At 43.5% G+C, this 20,820-nt stretch overlaps 1 protein-coding gene across 1 annotated transcript; it reads left to right on the forward strand.

The window, feature by feature from the left end:
- The first annotated feature begins 762 nt into the window (after positions 1-762).
- mark1 (MAP/microtubule affinity-regulating kinase 1) lies at positions 763-20,752 on the forward strand. The gene is made up of 18 exons (XM_079159493.1): positions 763-1,157; positions 7,327-7,530; positions 9,477-9,530; positions 9,823-9,871; positions 10,226-10,291; positions 10,571-10,641; positions 11,476-11,532; positions 12,054-12,188; positions 12,596-12,697; positions 13,765-13,884; positions 14,423-14,522; positions 14,991-15,103; positions 15,321-15,462; positions 15,562-15,695; positions 16,656-16,741; positions 16,832-16,981; positions 17,071-17,337; positions 17,493-20,752. The coding sequence occupies exons 1-18, from the start codon at positions 1,107-1,109 to the stop codon at positions 17,833-17,835; spliced, it is 2,244 nt and encodes a 747-aa protein (XP_079015619.1). The 5' UTR covers positions 763-1,106; the 3' UTR covers positions 17,836-20,752.
- Positions 20,753-20,820: the final 68 nt, after the last annotated feature.

Here is a 20,820-nt window from a genome sequence, read left to right on the forward strand (position 1 = left end):
TAGGCTACTGTTATTTCAAACACAGGTAAGAAATGAAAGACGAAAAAACATTTTAATAATCAAAATGCATTCAGTGAAACAGTCTCTTGTGTTATGGAGACATTCTTTAAAAGTCCCATATACTTTTGTATGTTTTTTTAATTATAAAGCAGGTTTAAGCGCTATATAAACACTGCAATAGTAATGAAACGGTCAATCCATGTTGAAATACACACAGCCTGTATATTAGCCTTTCAAACAAACCGTCAGGGTTGATGAGATGAGACACGAGACTCTAACAATAAAAAATAAGTAAGAAAACGTGGCTATAGCTAACGTAACAGTAGTTAGTGGAAATGTATCCCAGTTAGCTTAGCTAAATGTTCTAAATTGAATAATAAAGGAAGTAAGCTACTGATAAAGTGCTACATTCATAAATGTAGATATAATTATAGACTTAATGATGTTCCTCCTTCCTAACACCATCAGACTCTTTCTGTAACAATGTAGACTTTCTTCAGTTTAACAGCTAAAAGGAAGTCTAATACAAAAGTTTCAAAATAAAAGACTTCTGTGTGAACGACTACGGAATCCCCTAATGGGAGTGCGTTTTAGTGTTTTTTTGTTGTTGCAGGAAGCAGCAGCTGAGGATGCTGGGATATATGTAGGATGACGACGAGGATGACGGGTAGGAGGAGCTCCGACGTCATAGTTTGAATGTGTTACTTTTTTTTTTGGTAGCTCCGCAGTGCTGCTGTGTGTGTGTGTGAGCTGACAAACCGCTGGAAGCTGCAGGAAGGACTTCTACTTTTTACACTTCTCGATTCTTCTTCCTGTTATTCCTCTTCTTCCTCTCTTCCTCTCTTCCTCCCTCTCGCTCCGTCTCTCTCTCTCTGTCTTTGTCTCCATGCGAGTCTCTCTTCTCCGGCACCGTCGCAGACAGCGGGCCTTCCTGTAGCCGACGCCCCGGCCTCCCTCTCCCTCCGGCCGGCGGAGCCTCCCAGCTGAGCCCCGCTGAGGTGGCCTTGGTTCCCCCGGTGGAGCGATGCTGTAGAGCAGGCCGGCGGAGGAGGAGATGCTTCTTCCGGACTGAACAGAGCCGAAAGCAGCGGAGGAAAAGCAGGAAGATGTCCGGCAGGATGCCTCTGACCCCGGTGAGCGAGAAAGAGTCCGAACAGGTAAAGACAAGCGTTGATTATCGATTATTGATGGAGTTTGAGTCTTTTATTATCGAAGGAGTTTCACTGTCGTATCACCACTGGTTGTTCACGTCTTGTTCTTACTATGAATGCTGTTTTAATAGTTGTTATTAGTGATGAAGTGTGACAGTTGGCACAGGGAGGAGCTACTGGGTGATCATCTTGATTGATCCACAGTGAGTGATGTTGCGGTTGTTGGTGTGACGACCTCATACTGGTAAACATCTAAACTTCAGTGTCACTGGTGTTCACCACGATCCCGCTTAATGTCCCAGGAGCAACTGGAGGGAGCTGTTAAAGGGCCAGTGCACCCATATAACGCCCCTACTGTCTGACTCCAAGGCCCCAAAACTACATTTCAACTTTAGAGGCCTTAAAATCAGATCAGATTGCAGAAGGAGTCCTTGACTGATTTATCACCACACTCCCATAAGATGTTCAATTTAAAAGAAGAAGAAAAAGGATCTAAATTCATGCAGCAGAACCAGAAGTGTTCTGGTTCTTCTCCCTTGTCAAAACATGGCGACTACATTACCCACAATGCAACCTTTAGCCACAGATTCAGGTGTGTTGTGCTAGTAGCGGCTAACGTAGCCCCCTATGCCCTTGAGTTGAGAAAAATGTACTTTATATCAGAAGTGTTTGAAAGCATAACTTGAACTTGTTACAGAGTATTTATACACTGTTGTACTTCTACTTTTACTAAAGTAAAAAGATCAGAGTACTTCCTCAGCTGGAGGTGAAGATGAACACCAGAGGAAGTGAACCGCTTCAGCTTGTATCTGTGGAGTCATGTAGCCGGAAGCTAACAGTAGAAATAGAATAAATATGTTCTTTAATTATTGATTATCTGCAGCCAGCGGTATGTTTTATTTTATACTTCAATATTTGGATCAAACATTCATCGATACCGATATCGGGTTCGACTCAAACAGCTGGATCGGGTATCGGTAGCCGTGAGGCCGATCTATTCAATTCAGCTGTTTATACACTTTATACTTTGTGTAACAATTCAATACATTTACATCCATGTATTTATAGTTTCATTTAGTTTTACAAAGAGGATTACGTCAGCCCAGATGTTTCCTGACTCACTAAAGAATGATCAGTCACTTCCACACAGTGAGGCGTATTGATTAAACATAGCATCGGATCAGGGCTCTGTATTCTGGTATTTTGTTGTTTGGAGCAGGTTAAGAAACTCTTGTTTTTGGTGTTTTTTCTCTCTCGTGTCGTCCGTCAACCACACGGAGAGCTGCGTGATGTTTTTATGAGTGTTTGGGTCCGTGGAGGCTGACGGACCTTGAAGGAATTCTGGGTAAAAGCTGCCTCCTCATTGTCATGCTAATGCAGGAATGCTAGCAGTGAGCTGTTCTCAGGCTCCTCGTGCACGTCCTCATCGTCATCCTATGAAGTCCTAATATAGTCCATATATATATATATATATATATATATATATATATATATATATATATATATATATACACATATCAATGGGAAGGATTGAGATAAGTATTGATTCATTTAGATAAAAAACACAAAGACGTGATTTTAAAAACAAAAGAAACTGCGCAAATCCTCACATTTCAGAAGCTTGTTTGTTTGGTGTGTCTGCTTGAAAATACTGACCTAAACAATAAATATATTATCAGAAAAACTGCAGGTTTAATAAATAGATTATAAATGTAATCGTCGAACAGTTTCAGCTCTACAAACCTGAGAGCAGTTAAGTTTTCCAGCCGTGATTGACTAACATAATTTAAAAAAAACTACAGTTTCTTTGTAATATTATTCACAGTACAAACCGAGTGACGCCCTGCTGTCCGGTTCATGTTCTTTTGTTTCCTCTAGTCTGTTCCCCTTCACTTCTGTCAGACACTCAGCAGCTACAGCTGGCTCCTGCTGTCTGTTTACTATTGATTGTTCCCAGAATACACTGCAGGATGTGATATCAGGAGCAGCTCGGTGATGTCTTCTTCTTCTTCTAGAAGTCACTTTTTTTTAAATCCTGAAGTGTGACACGACCGCTTTACAGTCACAAACTCCGAGACATTATAACCCCCCCCTCCTCCCTCTGGTGGTGTGACCTGTGACCTCTTGTCACCGCGTCCATCACACAGAGAGTATGGAGCTCGTCTCCCTGCACACAGAGAATCTCCTCAGTGATGAATCACTGTGAAATCAGCCATGGCAACAGATAGGCTTACTATGGGGTTGCCCCGCCCCTGTGAGGAGACATGGAGCCACACAGGGACCGACGTCCACCGCTACCCGGTCCCTGAACTCTGACCTCTGACCTCTCTGTGTAGGGGGGGTGATGCTGTGGTCGCTTTTCTTTACGCTAACTCGTGCTTCCTCGCGTACTCTCCTCTCTCCTCGCCTGACCTGGAAACTGTTCCCCTATCCGCCATCATGGAGGATCCTCTAATCCCTGAAGTGCACTTTGAGGAGCGAGGAGAGAGGAAACACCGGTGGGCACACCTGCTTTGTTAAGTTTAGGAAACTATTATCGTTTCCTAATAATAAAAATCCCTTTTCTGGCAGAAAGCCTTGAAGGGAAACTTCTCCAATGTGCCAACGGTGAATCCTTCGAGAAAGTCTTTCTGCGACACATCTGGAATAAAGTTACTCTTCCTTCCTTTTTTGGCTACATCCAATTCAACTGCTTTAATCGCGACATGTTTACAAGTACAAACAGCTTATTATATAAAAAAGAACAGGCTCTTCAGCACTCATTTCCTCTCTGACATGTCGCCATATCGATAGACCGGAGTTTGTGTATATAAAATATATATATTATATATGAATATGACATACACACATACATGTGAATTGAATTAGAAGTAAATATATACGTCTTCATGCATCTGACAGAGATCATAAAATACAGTGGTTTAACAACACAACGATGAGATGATGCAGTTGTGAGGCGTGTCATATTTAATTGACGTCACTTTAAAAGCTCAGAGGCAACAATATCTCATTTTTGTTAAATGCCTGTTTCCCCCGCTGGCTGGATAATAATGCTCATGACACCGACGGTTTAACTCATGAAGGGGATGTTTCAGGCGCCAAATTCAAGACTATCGATGCATTTTAAGTAAACAAATCTCCACCAAACAGCCATTTTCTCGTGGTTGTTTGATCAGATCTGAGCATGTGCGACTTTCAACATTGATGAGAAGGAAGCAAGATGGCTCACTCCTTAGCTTCTTCCTTCATCTGCTCTGGAAATGTTGCATTCTTTTTCTTTTTTTTTTTTTACACTTGACCAATCGAGGATGTGAGTTGCCAGATTTACGAGCCCTGTGTCCTGGTACTTGCCCCGGGGCATGCGGGCGATCCTTATTCTTGAGCTCTGTACATGTTTCGAGCATCTTTGCCCCAAACGTTATAAGATGTCACCGACCAAAGAAAACCATGTATGTCCAAATTTAAATTTCATGATACCATCACAGTTTGAGAAAATGTTCCTGCCTCTTAATAAATAAACAAATCTGTTGTGTCGGATGGAAAATGCATCGTCACAAAGCCGGTCTCCCCTCCTCACAGCTGACCAATCATTGGAGGGATCAGTTGTAATAATTGTGGAACAGAACCTGGAAGTTCTGGTTTCACTTCAGCTTTCTGAGGTCGAGTGTCTTCCCTCCTCTCGTCTCTCTAGATCAGTTTGGTTAACGGCAAAGAAAGGGAATGATTCTATGTTCAATCACAATGTATCTGGTTTTTGCATTTTTTATTTTTTAAAAAAACGAGATTTTAACTAATAACAAAGGTTCTCTGCCTCCAGTCGGTGACAGCAGAGCCACTAATAGAAGGCAGACCGCTCCAGCTGCTGTCATCTGTAAACTGAAGCATAAATAAAAAAAAAAAGAAGTTCCTGTTTTAAACTGCTGCTCTGCTCTTCACCGGGGGGAACTCGTCCCCGTTTAGACAGTTTAGTTAGTTTAGGAAAACAGACGGCAGGAAACCAAACATCTTTTCATCTGTCATTGAATCTGGAGAAGCCTCTGATGGAGCAAGAGTCACAGTGAAACCAGTTCATCAATGTGATGAGGGGAGAAGGACGTTTACTTTGGCCAGTGGTGGAAGAAGTATTCAGATATTCAGTAAAAGTACTAATACCACACTTTGAAAATACTCTACTACAAGAAAACGCCCTGCAAAGAATTATCAGCAAAATGTACTTCAAGTATCAAAGTAAAAGTACTTATTGTGTAGTAAACATTTCCCCGTCGTGTTTTACTGTTATGTTTGACGTTCACTGCTGCATTAATGTGAATGTTGCATTTTCCTGCTGTAATGTTTTTAACTCCTTTTATATCTTGTTGTCTAGTTTATTATACACCAAAGCATCATATTCTATAAGATCATCATGTGTTTGTAGCGTCTCTGTCCTGTGAGAACCTCGTATCTCTAGAAAGAACAAACAGCCTGTTTTCAACATCTTCCAGCTGATCCAAGAGGCTTTTTAAAGACTTTATTAATCTGAAGAAGTAGGAGGATTTAACAAATGTAGTGGAGTTAAAAACAACAATATTTACCTCTGAGATGTAGAAGTATAAAGTAGCAGAAAATGGCAATACTCAAGTAAAGTACTTTGAATTTGTACTTGAGTAAATGTACTTGCCAGCTACAGTCGTTCTCCAGCTAACCCGGTGAGTCTTCACAGCGTCTCCGTACTTCTAGATCCAAACATTTCGGGGACACTCTTTGGTGTGACCGGGCCTTCAACACCGGATCTGTCAGTTGACGTTTTATTGCCCAAAACCAAATCAGTTGAGTGGGTACGACATCATGTGCTTCACTGGGTGTCGCGTGTCAGCCGGCAGCGGTGCAGTGCGATGTGGAGGTGTAACAGTAGAGCTGGTTCAGATGCTGTCAGACTGGTTTCCATCAGCTCCAGTTCCTCTTGACAGCCGGCAGCCAGTCGCAGATGAGACGGTTCACTCTGGTGTTTATAGTCCTGGACTGAAACCGTGGCGGTAGTCCGGCTCATAACCTGTGAAGTGATCAAATTGCTATTAAACAAATGAGTTGTAACATGTTAATCAGTGAGCTTTAGAGGTGCTGTGGAGGGAGCCAGGCTATCTGTGTCCAGTCTTTATGCTAAGCTAAGCTAACCACCTGCTGGCTGCAGCTTTAAATTTAACGGCCAGACATTTTAAGAGGATTTGATCCGAACATCTAACTCCTAAGCAAGAAAACAAATATGCAAACTATCCCATTGACTACATCTTGGTTTGTTCTCTTTGGGCACAGAGGAACCTGAACAACACTCGCTCCCCCATCATCACTGTTGACCAGTTAAGGGGACTGACAACTATGAGGGCATCTGGTCCTACACCGCACTTTGAAGACGATATAAGAAGTGTCTTTAGTCACAGTGACGTCTGTTTCTAAGCCTCCAGTTTGTCATTTGGGCCGTCGACATCTTTTTTTTTTTGTTTTTTTGCAACCAAAGGGAACAGTCTGTACAGTCGACAGTGTTCTGGTGTTCAGGTTTCAGTTTACACTTGAGTGCCTGTAGATTAGTTTGTTCTGTCAATACCAGCCATTTACGAAGGTTTGTCAGTCTCTATGTGGTCTAGCGTGGTCTGTAGTGAGACGTGCAGCTCTGTTGATCACTCGTTGAACCTGGTCTGACTGTGTTCAGTTACACGACTGCAGTGTTGCGGATGCGTTCCACATTAATTTTAAGTGCGTAAGGGGAAAGGAATTGTTCACAGTCATGTGGACTTTACTGTTATTGCTCTGCTCATTGCACCCAAACCAGAAGCTAATTTTATGATGATGATGCAGCCTCAACTGATGGCGGTAGTACAATTTCCCACATGAATATTTAAAAGAGGAGACCTGCTCGTAGATATTAACAGTCATTAAATGTCCGGGAGTTTCCAGTGCTTCTAAAGAGCGTAGATTTAGTTCTACTCATGTTTAGGGACAGTTAATTAACTTTAAACCACAAGAACACAAATCATCTGCATACTTATGGATTCTTTACTATGTCAGCTGTGTCAGAAACTGTAAGGGTCCGAGTACGCTTCCCTGCGGCACCCCCTAACCGCAGGTGAAACGTTTAGTTCAGTGTGGCTCAGTTCAGGATAATCTTAAATGTTCATAATAAATCCGTTTGTGTCTCTTTCAGCAAAAGACTTCAGACGGCCTCCCCGAGCCTCCGACCCCACCCACCAAATCATCGAGCCGCCACAGTCTGCCGCCATGTCGCAGCGCCGTGACGTCCGTCGCGGACGAACAGCCGCACGTTGGCAACTACCGCCTGCTGAAGACCATCGGCAAGGGCAACTTCGCCAAAGTCAAACTGGCCAAACACACCCTGACGGGCCGAGAGGTGAGTTTAGACAAACCTCCTCAGCCGGTCAAACACAACAGATCATGGAGATGATTAAGGTTCTTAAGATGCATGTTCTTTTGAGTTAAAACTCACTCAAACTGAATACTGATCATGTTTGTATCGCAGATAAATGTCCGTAAATCCGAAAAAACATACAAAACAGACGCTGCACAACTTGCCTGAGAGTCGTCATGTTTTTATATTTTGTCCATGATCAAAGTAATTCAGTAAATGTTGTCTTTACATCCATGAGTACACTGCAAATAGGAGCTGCTTATTGCTAATTCGGCATACTTTTACTGGAGGCAATCTGCCAATTTTGGGGCCAAAGTTGCCTTAATTTGGTCGGGTGGGGGGGGGGGGGGGGAGCCCACAGTGACTTTGAAAGGCCCAGTCAGTGGACGAACACAGAACTGTGTCTCATAGAGATTTAGGTGCCTTCATTATGAGAATATAAGCCAAAAGTAAGATCCGTACCATCATGAATTTTGGTTTCTCCTCGCTCTATTTTTAATGACTGTCGCTGTTTAACACATACAGCTCATTGTGGGAAAACACAAGAACCATCCTCAGACCCTGAAGTGTGATTTAAACACCAGCATTATAATGTAATGGTACTGTCATGGTGACAAAAACAAGGTGCATCATATGTTCCCAGGATTATCTTTTTAAATGGATTGTTTCCTACTGCTTTTGTTCTCACATATTTTGGGTAAATCAAGTGACTTTCTGCTCCAGTTTTTGACTCTTTCATGTGCTCCGTCAGAGAGCCGGTGGGGTTAAATCTGCTGGAAACGTAACGCTTCAGGATTAATTATTAATGCTGCAGACGTCAGCAGCTCAGAGCCGATTGGTCAGGAGATCAAACGAGAGTGTGTGTGTGTGTGTGTGTGTGTGTGTGTGTGTGTGTGTGTGTGTGTGTGTGTGTGTGTGTGTGTGTGTGTGTGTGTGTGTGTGTGTGTGTGTGTGTGTGTGTGTGTGTGTGTGTGTGTGTGTGTGTGTGTGTGTGAGACGTTTTTCTTCCAACTTATTTTAAGATCCGTTTCACGATTCAGAGCCGTCCAATCGGCTGCTCCGTTTGTCTCTGGAGACGTCAGGCTGTGGATGGTCTGAGAGAAGATGCTTCAGCGTATTTCCTACAGTCCGCAGTCCATTTTAATCACATTGATCATCTTTGAAGCATTCTTTTGGACCCGAGCCTGAATGAAACTCTGAGCTCTTATCCTGCTGACTCTGTGTTTTCCTGTAAAACACTTTCCATTTGCTCCGCAAATTATAATTTGAATGCATTCTTCTGTGCATTAATCTCAACATTTTGAGTTTTAGGATTATTATCCTCATATCATCATCCTTATAATCATTATAGTGATTATTACTCCTGTTGTTTCAGTCACATCTAACATCATGTGGCAGTGTTCACATGAGAGCGCATTAAAAAGAGCTTCTTGTAAAAGTCTACAGAAGATTTCAGTGTAACATAGATATTAAATTAGAGATAGATGTTTCACAATGAATTCGATTAAGCGGGTAAAGGGTATCTTGACAGCACTTTAATGTTTTTAGGAAAGTGCGGTATCTAGTTTAATTAAATTTACTTATGTTACCAGGAAGTCTCACTGGAAACTATAAAAAAATAATAAGCTACTAAACAAGATGAAGGAAACTGGGATTCCCGTCTTGCTACAGCATCTAATAACTTAAATTTAGTCATTTCTCAATTAAATGTTTTTGTTTGTTTTTGCAGCGTTCAGTTTTTAACATTTATCTGATAAAGAAACTTCCGGAAAAGTGCACGTCAGCTGCAACTCTGTTTCTTTAAATTAAGGCTTCCCTTCAATGTTTAAATAATGAAAGTGTGTTGTCTCATGATATAAAACACAAACCAGATGAGGAGGTAACTGTGTTGATATTAATATATTATTAACTTTGATGTTTCTGTGCAGGTCGCCATCAAGATCATCGACAAAACTCAGCTGAACCCCACCAGTCTGCAGAAGGTACGCTCTGACCTCTGACCTCTCAGCTGTCTGTTGATGCTGCAGATCATCTCTTAGATGTTGTAGAGTCAAAGTATAAAATACTCATATAAAGTAAAAGTACCTCAAAATTGTTCTTAAATACAGTATTTGAGTAAACGTACCTCGTCACCCTGAATTAAATAACGATGCAGCCACTCGCTTTATTACAAAATACAATATTACATAATTAACCGAGGACATTTCTTTAATGAATGAAGAGTCGTTAAATATTTTAAAGGATCAGCTTCACTGACTCTGATCGTCTCTTTAGCTCTTCAGGGAGGTCAGTGTGATGAAGATCCTCAACCACCCCAACATCGGTGAGTGCAGCTCCTCCTCCTCCTCCTGCTGCTCCATAAACAGCTTCCACCTCCGGCTCCTCCTCGTCTTCCTCCTCTTCCTTGTCCTCCTGATCCTCGTCCTGTTGCTGCATAACTACTTGTACACCTCCTCTTCCTCCTCCTCCACAACCTCGCCCTCCTCCTGCTCCTCCTCAACTTCCTTCTTCCGCCCCCCCCTCCCATCCCCCATCTCTCTTCTTCTTCCCCCTCCTTCTCATCCTCCTCTTCCTGCTTCTCCTCGTGTCCCTTTTCCTCCTCCTCTCTCCTGCTCCTCCTCCTCTAGCAGTGCTCAGTATTTGGCAGTAGTAATATCTTAATGCTGTTGTTTTTCAGTGAAGCTGTTTGAGGTGATTGAGACGGAGAAAACTCTGTACCTGGTGATGGAGTACGCCAGCGGAGGTAAGACCAGCTCGCCTGTCTGTCTGTCTGTCTGTCTGTCTGTCTGTCTGTCTGTCTGTCTGTCTGTCTGTCTGTCTGTCTGTCTGTCTGTCAGCAGGTTACATGAACACTTCCACCTCTGACAGTAAACATGAGCAGTAATGAAGAAGTAAAAGATGGTCTCCAAACCATAATAATAATCATAGTTTTTCAGCTAGAGGTGTGACGTGTCTGCTCACCTGTCTGTCTGCCCGTCTGACTGTCCATCTGCTGACCTGTCTGTCTGTCTGTCTGTCACAGGGGAAGTCTTTGACTACCTGGTTGCTCACGGACGAATGAAGGAGAAGGAGGCCAGAGCCAAGTTTCGACAGGTGATATTATTTTATACCTGGTATATTTTATATCTGGTCCTCGGTTTCCCATAATGCACTGTGTCCCGGTCAGTTGTTTAAATATGCGTCTCTCTTTTAACTTGCAAAAGTGTGCGAATGAAACTTGTCTTGGTGTCCTGACAGTTGTAGGTTTTGAACTCTCACTAGTTTCATACATGTGATGTAAAAATGCATATTTCTGCATCACGTGTGGGGAAAATAGTCTTTGTAAAGTGCACATTAGATTTAAATCTAATTAGCACCAAATAGTGCACAATAACGTTGTTTTTTATTAATTATTTTTGGGGCATTTTCTGCCTTCATTAGGTAGTTGAGCGGGAGAGCACATATCCTGCACATTAACAACCATTAAAGACCTTTTTAAAAGACGGCAGCCTCTGATGTAGACTATGTTTGTGTTGTGTTTTTTATGTCCCTTATTCCTGTCCCTGTTACCCACAATTTAAAAGAAATGTAATATTTGTGAGCAGCACAAGCGCTCCTGTACAGTTCTGAAGTAAATACTCTGGTTAAATTACAGTTTGGGTGTCGGGTATGTCGGGCTCGCACCTCCAGGACTGTAGCTAATCCTCCACGTAGGGAAACCTCAGCCCGCATTAGTGTAACCGCTAATAAAACACATCAGTCTCATTATGGTCCATTAGCGTAGCGGCTAACAGGGCTGTGGTCAACAAACGCTGCTGCTGTTGGAGAAACATTATTCATTTTATCTTCTTTTTTTTTATTATCGTTGAGCTGTTTCTCCTGATTTCTGTCTCAATGAATTCTTGTTATATTTGATTTCTAATGATTCTTCTTCTTTCACTGTGTCAGATTGTGTCTGCAGTGGAGTACTGTCACCAGAAGAGGATTGTACACCGGGACCTCAAGGTACACACACACACACACACACACACACACACACACACACACACATTATATAAACAAAATGAGATTTAAAGCTTTGATTATTTTGATTTAATGTGAATATGCTTATGCTTAATATGTGAATAATTTATATAAATATAAATTATATACGTTGTTAATTATCCTGTTATCTGTAATGAATCCGCCTCTTTCTCTCCGTCTCTTACTGTCTAAAATAATAATAAAATAAAATAAATATGGTGCATGATTAAATGTAAAAACATTTAGAAGTGTGTGATTTTTTTTTTTTAAATCTTTTTTCATTTATTATACTATATTTATTGTATAAAATATTATATTTTATATCCCATTCTGTATTATACTGTAGTATATTGTAATATGTTATGCTGTTTTATTACATTGTATACTACATTATATTTCTAAATTAAAGTAAAATTGATGACATGTTAGAATGACATCTTTGTGCCGTAGTTTATTGTTAAATGAAGTGTTTTAAAGTACAGAACTCTGTGTGTGTCTCTCAGGCAGAGAACCTTCTGCTGGACGCCGACATGAACATCAAGATCGCAGACTTTGGCTTCAGTAACGAGTTCACGCTGGGCAGTAAGCTGGACACGTTCTGTGGATCTCCTCCTTACGCTGCTCCTGAACTCTTCCAGGTGAGCAGTAGGCTCCGCCCACCACACCTGCATAACAGACACCATGCAGCTGCATTCTGTTTTATCACGTCTGATGCTTTTTTTTTTATGGCTCACTGGTTCCATTAAAGCTAATTAACTCATTTTGTCATGTTTTATTAATGTTTGTTTTGAAATTTATAAAGACAAAATTGGAGAGAATATGAGACAGAGCTTTGATTTTGACAGGCGGATATTTACTGTCAACATATTTAAAATAAAATAAGATGAAACTTTGTTTATTCAGAGGAAAATATAAGAAAACTTTATAAACTGATTTTTTTATGAATCAATCTCAATCATGTAGTGAACGTGCAGCACCTGAGGACGTGTGTTTGTGAGTGGTAAAGCAGTGGGCTGCTGGGTAATGTAGTTCTGTAACTCTGCAGGGGAAGAAGTACGACGGGCCGGAGGTGGACGTCTGGAGTCTGGGAGTGATTCTGTACACGCTGGTCAGCGGCTCGCTGCCATTCGACGGACAGAACCTCAAGGTGTGGACAAAATAATAGAAACACTTTTAAAATAATAATAAAAAAACGACTCATAGCTCACAAATAGAGGATTTATTGCACAACTGTTAATAATCCATTGCATGTATTTGACAGCTTGAGTTACAGATTCAGATTATTAACACAAGATAATAAATAATTTGCTATTGTCATAGATTAAACGACCGAGCAGTATATAAAGTAATTAATGAGCTCCACCTTTACCAGTTGCAACATTACAGTGATGAACACATTGATGCATCAATAATTATAATCAAATAATATATTATTCTGAAATGGGATATTCTGCATTATGAGTACTTTTACTTTTAGTCTATTTTGATGCTGACACTTTTGTACTTGTTCTTAAGTAACATTTTGAGTTTAGGACTTGTAACAGAGTATTTATACGCTGCACTTTTGCTACTTTTACTGAAGTAAAAGACCGGAGTACTTGTTCCACCTCTGGTTTATCTCCTACATTTCTTCACACAAAGTTGAAGTTTGTATTTTGTGCTTCTTTTAAATGTCATGATGAAAATGTTCCTTGCTGGATGTTGACAGTTGTAAATCCTGAATGACCACAGAGGACCAGTGTTCATGTTAAATTATGTGTCAAACGAACGCACCTGTGCCTCTTCTTTGTTCACTTCAAAATGAAAACGTTCCTCCGCTTGATGTTGGAAGTGTTTGTGCTTCAAGTGGACATCCAGAGGAGAAGGGTCCCTTGTGTCTGTGAGCCAATGGGACGAGAGGAGGTCTGCAGCTGGACCCTCTTGATCCAGAGTGCTTCTTGATGTCCGGTGACGTTCACAACAGTAAAACACTGACGCTCCACAGACGAGCTGCAACTAATGATTAATTCATAAACCGTTAATCTGCAGATTATTTTCTCAATTTAATAATACTCGTCGCAATTTCCTCGAGCCTGAGGTGATGTCCAGTCCAAAAAAAACAACAAAGAATGACTTTTACGGTTAATCAATGATCGAAATAGTTGCAGATTAATATTCTATCACTGCAGCTTTACTTAATTAATGAGACAATGTTGTTTGTGTGTGTGTGTGTAGGAGCTGAGGGAGCGTGTTCTCAGAGGAAAGTACCGGATTCCCTTCTACATGTCGACAGACTGTGAGAACCTGCTGAAGAAGCTGCTGGTGCTCAACCCGGGGAAACGAGGCAGCCTGCAGGTAAGACCAGCGCCGGGGACTAGAACCAGCAACCTGGAACCTCAAGCCCTGCATACAACATTTAAAGCTCGCATGTGTCTATCTCATCACTTCCCCAAGCTGCTTCACAATAAAAGCCTCTGAGTATTTTCCAGATGCAAAGGTGGAGATGCACCTAATTCTTTGACGTATGTCTGCTTTGTGCTTGCAATATTAAAACTGGACCCTGAATGCAGGGCCATTTTCTCATAGACTTCTATACAATAAGACTTCTTTTTGCAACCAGAGGAGTCGCCCCCTGCAGGCCAATAGAGAGAATGCAGGTTTAAGACATTTCCGTATTGGCTGCACTTTTCAAACCCGGAGGTTGCCGCCTGGTCAAGACCAAGACTTTGAGGGGTTTAGACCGAGACAAGATCACGAGGAGACCAGCGCGAACACTGCATGACATGCTTACCATAAAATGTGGAACATTTATACCATATAGTCAACCCTAAAATTGATCTGGAAGATCCACAAAAAAATGAAACGGCTCCTGATTGTTTTGTTTTTTCCCCAGCAAATTATGAAGGATCGATGGATGAACGTCGGCTACGACGAGAAGGAGCTGAAAACATACAACGAACCAGAACAAGACTTCAACGACCTCAAACGCATCGGTATGACACACACACACACACATGGTAGATTCTCATGATTCCTTTGATATATCTATTTAATACACACTGAGCTGGTGGAGACAAACACGACTCCAACAGGCCGACAATGCTGCTCTGGATGTCCCATAATCCTCTTTGTTTGATGATGTCACTCTATTATCTGGAGGCAGCTGATCATGTAGATCTAATACATTTAAGCTTCATCTTTTAATCAACTCAACTTCATAAATCACGTCCACAAGTTGTCACTAAATTGGACAGAATTTGGACCGATCACGACTCTCATGGCCACGTTGTTTAGCCACGCTCGTCTGTCAGTTGACGGAAATATATCGCCAGCAATTGGAGCTTCAGCTATGCTTGTTGTTGTATTAGCTAATGTTAGCATGCTAACACGCTAAATGAAGATGGTGAACGTGGTAAACGTCAGTACATTAACCCAAAGCTGTGTGTTTTCTGACCGATCAGAGCTGATGGGGACGATGGGCTTCCCTCAGGAGGAAGTGATGAAGGCGCTGGACGGTCAGAAATACAACGAGGTGACGGCGATATACCTGCTGCTGGGGAGGAAACCTGCTGAGGTTTGTAACATGAACTGTGGTACGTTCAGTGAAATCCTCCTGATTCCTCCAGAACCTCATCTCTGTGTTCAGTGCAGAGACAAAGCAAGGACTTGTTTAGCCTAGCTTAGCACAAAGACTTGAAGCAGGGGGGGGGAACTGCTCCATCAAAGGAGGACAAAAATACACCTTGCAACAACTTCTACCCAGAATCCTCTGTTTTGGCTCTCTCCACCAGTGCGAAGGCAGTGAGTCTTTGTCCGGCAGTAACCTGTTACACAGGTCCCGACCCAGCAGCGACCTCAACGGCTCCAGTCAGTCCCCCGCCCACTCTCGCAACACATCGGTAAATCAGAAGCAGCGGCGCTTCAGCGACCACGGTGAGTTTCTGTCCAGACGTGGCAGAGGTGGTCGAAAGCTCGGGCGAACCTCAGAGTATTAACCTCAGATCTTTGCATGCTGTCTGTCCTGTGTCTCAGTGGCGCCCGCCATCCCCCCACCCGTCTCCTACACGAAGCGTGGGCATGCCAACAGCGTGGAGAGCGACAGGAAGGAAGAGCCGGCGTCACCCATAAGAGCTCCAGACCGCAGGAGGTCAGCCACTGCCTCAGGGGTGAGAGGATTTAAATTCTGGTCCAGACCAGGTCCCGGTACAGATAATAGGTTTAAACCAGGTCCTTATACAGACACCGTCTTTAAACCAGGTCCCGGTACAACCCAATTCCATGTTTAAACCAGGTCCCGGTGCAAACATATACTGGGTTAAACCAGGTCCCGCTACAGACTGATACCCTGTTTAAACCAGGTCCCGCTACAGACTGATACCCTGTTTAAACCAGGTCCCGCTACAGACTGATACCCTGTTTAAACCAGGTCCCGCTACAGACTGATACCCTGTTTAAACCAGGTCCCGCTGCAGACTGATACCCTGTTTAAACCAGGTCCCGCTACAGACGGATACCCTGTTTAAACCAGGTCCCGCTACAGACGGATACCCTGTTTAAACCAGGTCCCGCTACAGACTGATACCCTGTTTAAACCAGGTCCCGCTACAGACGGATACCCTGTTTAAACCAGGTCCCGCTACAGACGGATACCCTGTTTAAACCAGGTCCCGCTACAGACGGATACCCTGTTTAAACCAGGTCCCGCTACAGACTGATACCGTGTTTAAACCAGGTCCCGCTACAGACTGATACCCTGTTTAAACCAGGTCCCGCTACAGACGGATACCCTGTTTAAACCAGGTCCCGCTACAGACGGATACCCTGTTTAAACCAGGTCCCGCTACAGACGGATACCCTGTTTAAACCAGGTCCCGCTACAGACTGATACCCTGTTTAAACCAGGTCCCGCTACAGACTGATACCCTGTTTTCCTTTGTTTGCAATCATACCGCCTAAAATTATAAATGTAGCTCAACTGCCGTTGAGAATCTAATACCAGAGGAATCATCCGGGTGTTTGTTCAAGTAGTGGCTGTAATGCACTGTGCAGCCTGTAGGGGGCGGAGTCAGCTCTTCATACTGTTTTTAATGAAGCTGACTGTGTGTGTGTGTGTGTGTGTGTTGCAGAGCATAACTAGGAGGAACACGTATGTTCATGAGAGGACGAGTACTGATCGCCACTCGGCTGCTGTTCCCAACGGGAAGGATAGCAGGTGAGAGGAATTCTGGGAGTTTTTAAATGTTTTCTCGTTGATCACATGCTGGTATTCTCCTCGTCACTAACTAATCTGTCTCTCCTTCAGTCTACCTGAGGTACCTGCAGCATCCCCCTCCCCATCGCCGGGATCAACCATCTCGTCCGCACGCCCCCGTCATGTCAAGTCCATGTCGGCGTCGGGACATCCCATGAAGTCCAGCCTGCCCCCCATCGACGACAACGCAGAGTACCAGAGGTGAGTCAGTCTGTCGAAACTCAAGTTCTCCGTGTTTGAATGAACGTCTTTACATCGTCCCTTTGCTCCCTCCCCCCCCCGCCCTTTAGCTCCCCCCAGCAGCCTCCGTCATCACCCTCGGCCTTCAGCGTCACCAGCAGCAGCAGCGCCACTCCAGACCGGACCCGCTTCCCCCGCGGCTCCTCCAGCCGCTCCACCTTCCACGGCGCTCAGCTCCGAGACCGACGACCGGCCACCTACAACGGCCCGCCGGCCTCGCCCAGCCTGTCGACGCACGCCGGCGCATCTCTGGTCACGCCCCGCCGCGGCACCTCCACCTCCCTCATGGGGAAGTTCACCTCCAAGTTTGTACGCAGGTCAGTAAGAGCCAAAAAAACACATTTTCTCTCTCACTTGTAGTGTTGTTTACGAGGATAGTTTTGGTTTTATGTTCTGCCTCCACCTCAAAACAATGAAGCCGCTGCAGCTTCCTGTGTTAACGCTCTGGCTCTGTTGGGTCTCCGTCCTGCAGGAGTTTATCCGGTGAGCCCAAAGAGGAGGGGCGGGAGTCCAAGCCCCGCGCCCTGCGCTTCACCTGGAGCATGAAGACCACGTCCTCCATGGAGCCGGGGGACATAATGAAGGAGATCCGGAGGGTCCTGGACGCCAACAACTGTGACTACGAGCAGCGCGAGCGCTACTCGCTGTTCTGCGTGCACGGCGACGCGCGGCAGGACAGCCTGGTCCAATGGGAGATGGAGGTGTGCAAGCTGCCCCGCCTCTCGCTCAACGGCGTGCGCTTCAAGCGGATCTCCGGCACGTCCATCGCCTTCAAAAACATCGCCTCCAAAGTGGCCAACGAGCTCAGGCTGTGAACAACTTCCAGTTGCTATCAAAAGGAGAATACCTCACAGAGCGGCGCTCCGCCCGAGTGACGGATGCCGCCTTGAGTTCCGCACCGCGCTAACTGCTGTATGACTCAGAGAAAACACACGTTATTATACTCAAACACACTTACTATTTAATGTTTCTCACTAAATGTTTGCCAGTGAAACCAAATATTAAAGCTGACGGTGCAGATATTCAGCAGGCTGTGGTCCCCTCAGTGATGAGATCCAGAACAAACACCGGGGCTAATGAGGCCGTTTCCATCTGTCGCTGCCTGCCCGAGCGAAGACTTTGTTGGTTTATCACTGTTTACATGCACTTCAGATTTTTCCGACACCTTGGAAACTGAATTCTGAACCATCCCGTTAAGAGGAAAAGAGGTCAGGCGGACTGAAGCTGATTACACAGGTGGAGTTATGTTGGAGAAGCCTGATGGGAGTGTTGGGTTTCCACACCTTTTTGGTGTTTGGCGCCAAGCGCTTTTCATGTCAACGGGCCGGAATGGTGAAGTAGCTGTACGTTGAGGGAAATGTGAAGACCAAACTCTATGAAACCTGGAGTTTTATCAGACCGTAGCCTGATTCGCTAACAGCGATCTGGTCTCTGGAGTGCAGGTAAACAGTCAGTGAAACACGACCTCCGCTGTACCTGTGCAACTCTCCTGGTGCACGAGTAGCACAAGAGGTAAAGCGTAATTCAGACACCAAATGTATTATTCACATTTGAAGTTTTGGCCCCAAAAGAAGAATAAACAAATGATTCAAACTTTCATTTTAGTCGATGTCCACACAGTGTTACATGACGGCAGAGAATACTGTTTGTTTTCTAGTCCAGAAACGCGTCCGTGACCCTCGATCCTTCTTGAACCACATCGGTGTAACTGGGCTCTAGATATTGAGTTAGTCCGCTTCTCTTTGGGCCCTCTGAGGTCTACTCAGTGTTAGACTGTAGAGGTTTAAACTGTGGTTTGTCAGTCTATAGTGTGATCAGCTGATATTCTAGTAGTGCTAACCCTACACTAACCTTCTATTTCTATTGTGACGTTTGAAGAAGAGCTTTGCTAAAGCGACACGTTGCCCGTTTATTCCATCTCGTCATTGGCTGCATTATAGTGAAACACTTTACTCTGAAACAGGAAGCTGTTCATATTTAAATTTGCACACATTTTGATGTTAAGCTCCCAGTTTATTTTACCAATGACTGTTGATTTATTCTCTTGTTATTGCTCAGAGGGATCTTTGTCTCTTTCTCGCTGGTTTCAGTTGTCGGTCTGGTTTTTAAAACAAACTAAATCATCTATTTGGAACAATCTGATATAACTAGAAACTACATGTCGCTAGTTTCTCCTCCTGATTTTAAACACCCGTTTTTATTGTTTTGCTGACGTTTGCGTCAAAGATCCAGTTGCGCAGTTGAGTTGCACAGTTTACAGTCGAGGTAATGAGTCATGAAGTGTGACGTACAATCGGTGACGTCATCCTCCCTGACCTCTGACCTCTGACACCCCCCCTCCCCCTCGCCGGCTGATGTTAATACTATCGCAATCGCAATAATACTGGAGCTCTCGGTCGATGATGTCAGCGGTTCAAACACAACTCTAAAGCTCTTCTTTCTTTCTTTTCTTTAACACATTTACAGCTGACAGAACAGAATGTGTTTGTATTATTTTATTATTGTTGCTGTATAAAACCATACCTGTCCAGGTGAATATGTGCAGGTACAGTATTGATCAGTCGGTTTTCATTTGGTCCACACTGTCGACGTTTGTTTTCACTGAAACTCTGACTTTATTCTTTCTTTTTCTTTTCAAAGCTTTTAACAGCAAGATATAAAACGTAATGTTTATGTTGCATTAAACCAGAACTGCCCCCATGAGCAATCACAATGTCCCCTGTTCAAACCTAAAGGATCAGTCTGGTGGTTTTTTTCTATATGTATATATTTGGGTTTTTTTTATAATCAACTAATATCATGTGCTTCCTGTCTGTGGCTCTCAGCTCCGAGCCCATTGGATCCCACTGAAGACGTAAATATTTACAAATATGTTTAATATAAAAAAAAGGCTCCATAATTTCCTAAAACAGCTGTTGACTGTTTTTAATTTTTTTATTTTAATTAAAAAAAATTAAAAAACGGAGGAAATAACTAGTTGGGACTATTTTCCACAGCGGATTAATCCACATTTGTCGCTCTAGTGAATATTTAGAAGGTTAAGACATATGACACACACACACAGACACACACACACACCTGTCAGTAGATACGTTCACTATTGGTTTTGGTCTTTTCTTTTTGCGACGTGTAGAAAATCACCAGATTTATCCTTTAACGGACTCTTTGCAGCAGAAATCGAGTTTCCTGTTTGTTGCTGATTCTTGGCAGATGACCCTGTTATGTGTTCCACCACTGACTGCCTTCTGAATGTACTGCTCTGTATCTCCGATGCATTCAGTCGTCTCAGAGGAAACGGTGCAGTCTGTGGGTTTAAGTGTTTTCTGTATATTTTGAATTTCGTTCCCACGAATCCACCGAGTCCGTGCAGTGTCGAGGTCCCGAGGGGTTCACCGTGCAATGGTTCTCCGTCACTACTGAAACTGGAGAACACTTTGTACTGTACGTTTTTCTAGCACTTACAAACTGGGAAGGGAACAAACGACGCGAACCTCGCGTCCCCGCGTGACGGGGGGAGGAGAGAGGGCCGAAAAGGTGCGACTACGACGCTGCCTTCAGGGTCACCTGGGGAAGACTGTAAATCTGAGCCTCTTACTTGAAAATAGCCTTCGCCTCAAGCTTCCAGATAATAACTCGTTCCATGTGACCGACCGGCTCGTCGTGAGCAGGGAAGTAGCAGAAGTCCAGTGTAGCCATGATCGATTAAAAACATTTTGAATAAAAACCACACAAATATAACCTTTTCATTTTTTGTCGTTTTGTGATCGCAGCGTTAAAACCAGAAGATGAAACCACAGCTG

Source organism: Pholis gunnellus (genome assembly GCF_910591455.1).
Source record: "Pholis gunnellus genome assembly, chromosome: 5".
NCBI lineage: Eukaryota > Metazoa > Chordata > Actinopteri > Perciformes > Pholidae > Pholis > Pholis gunnellus.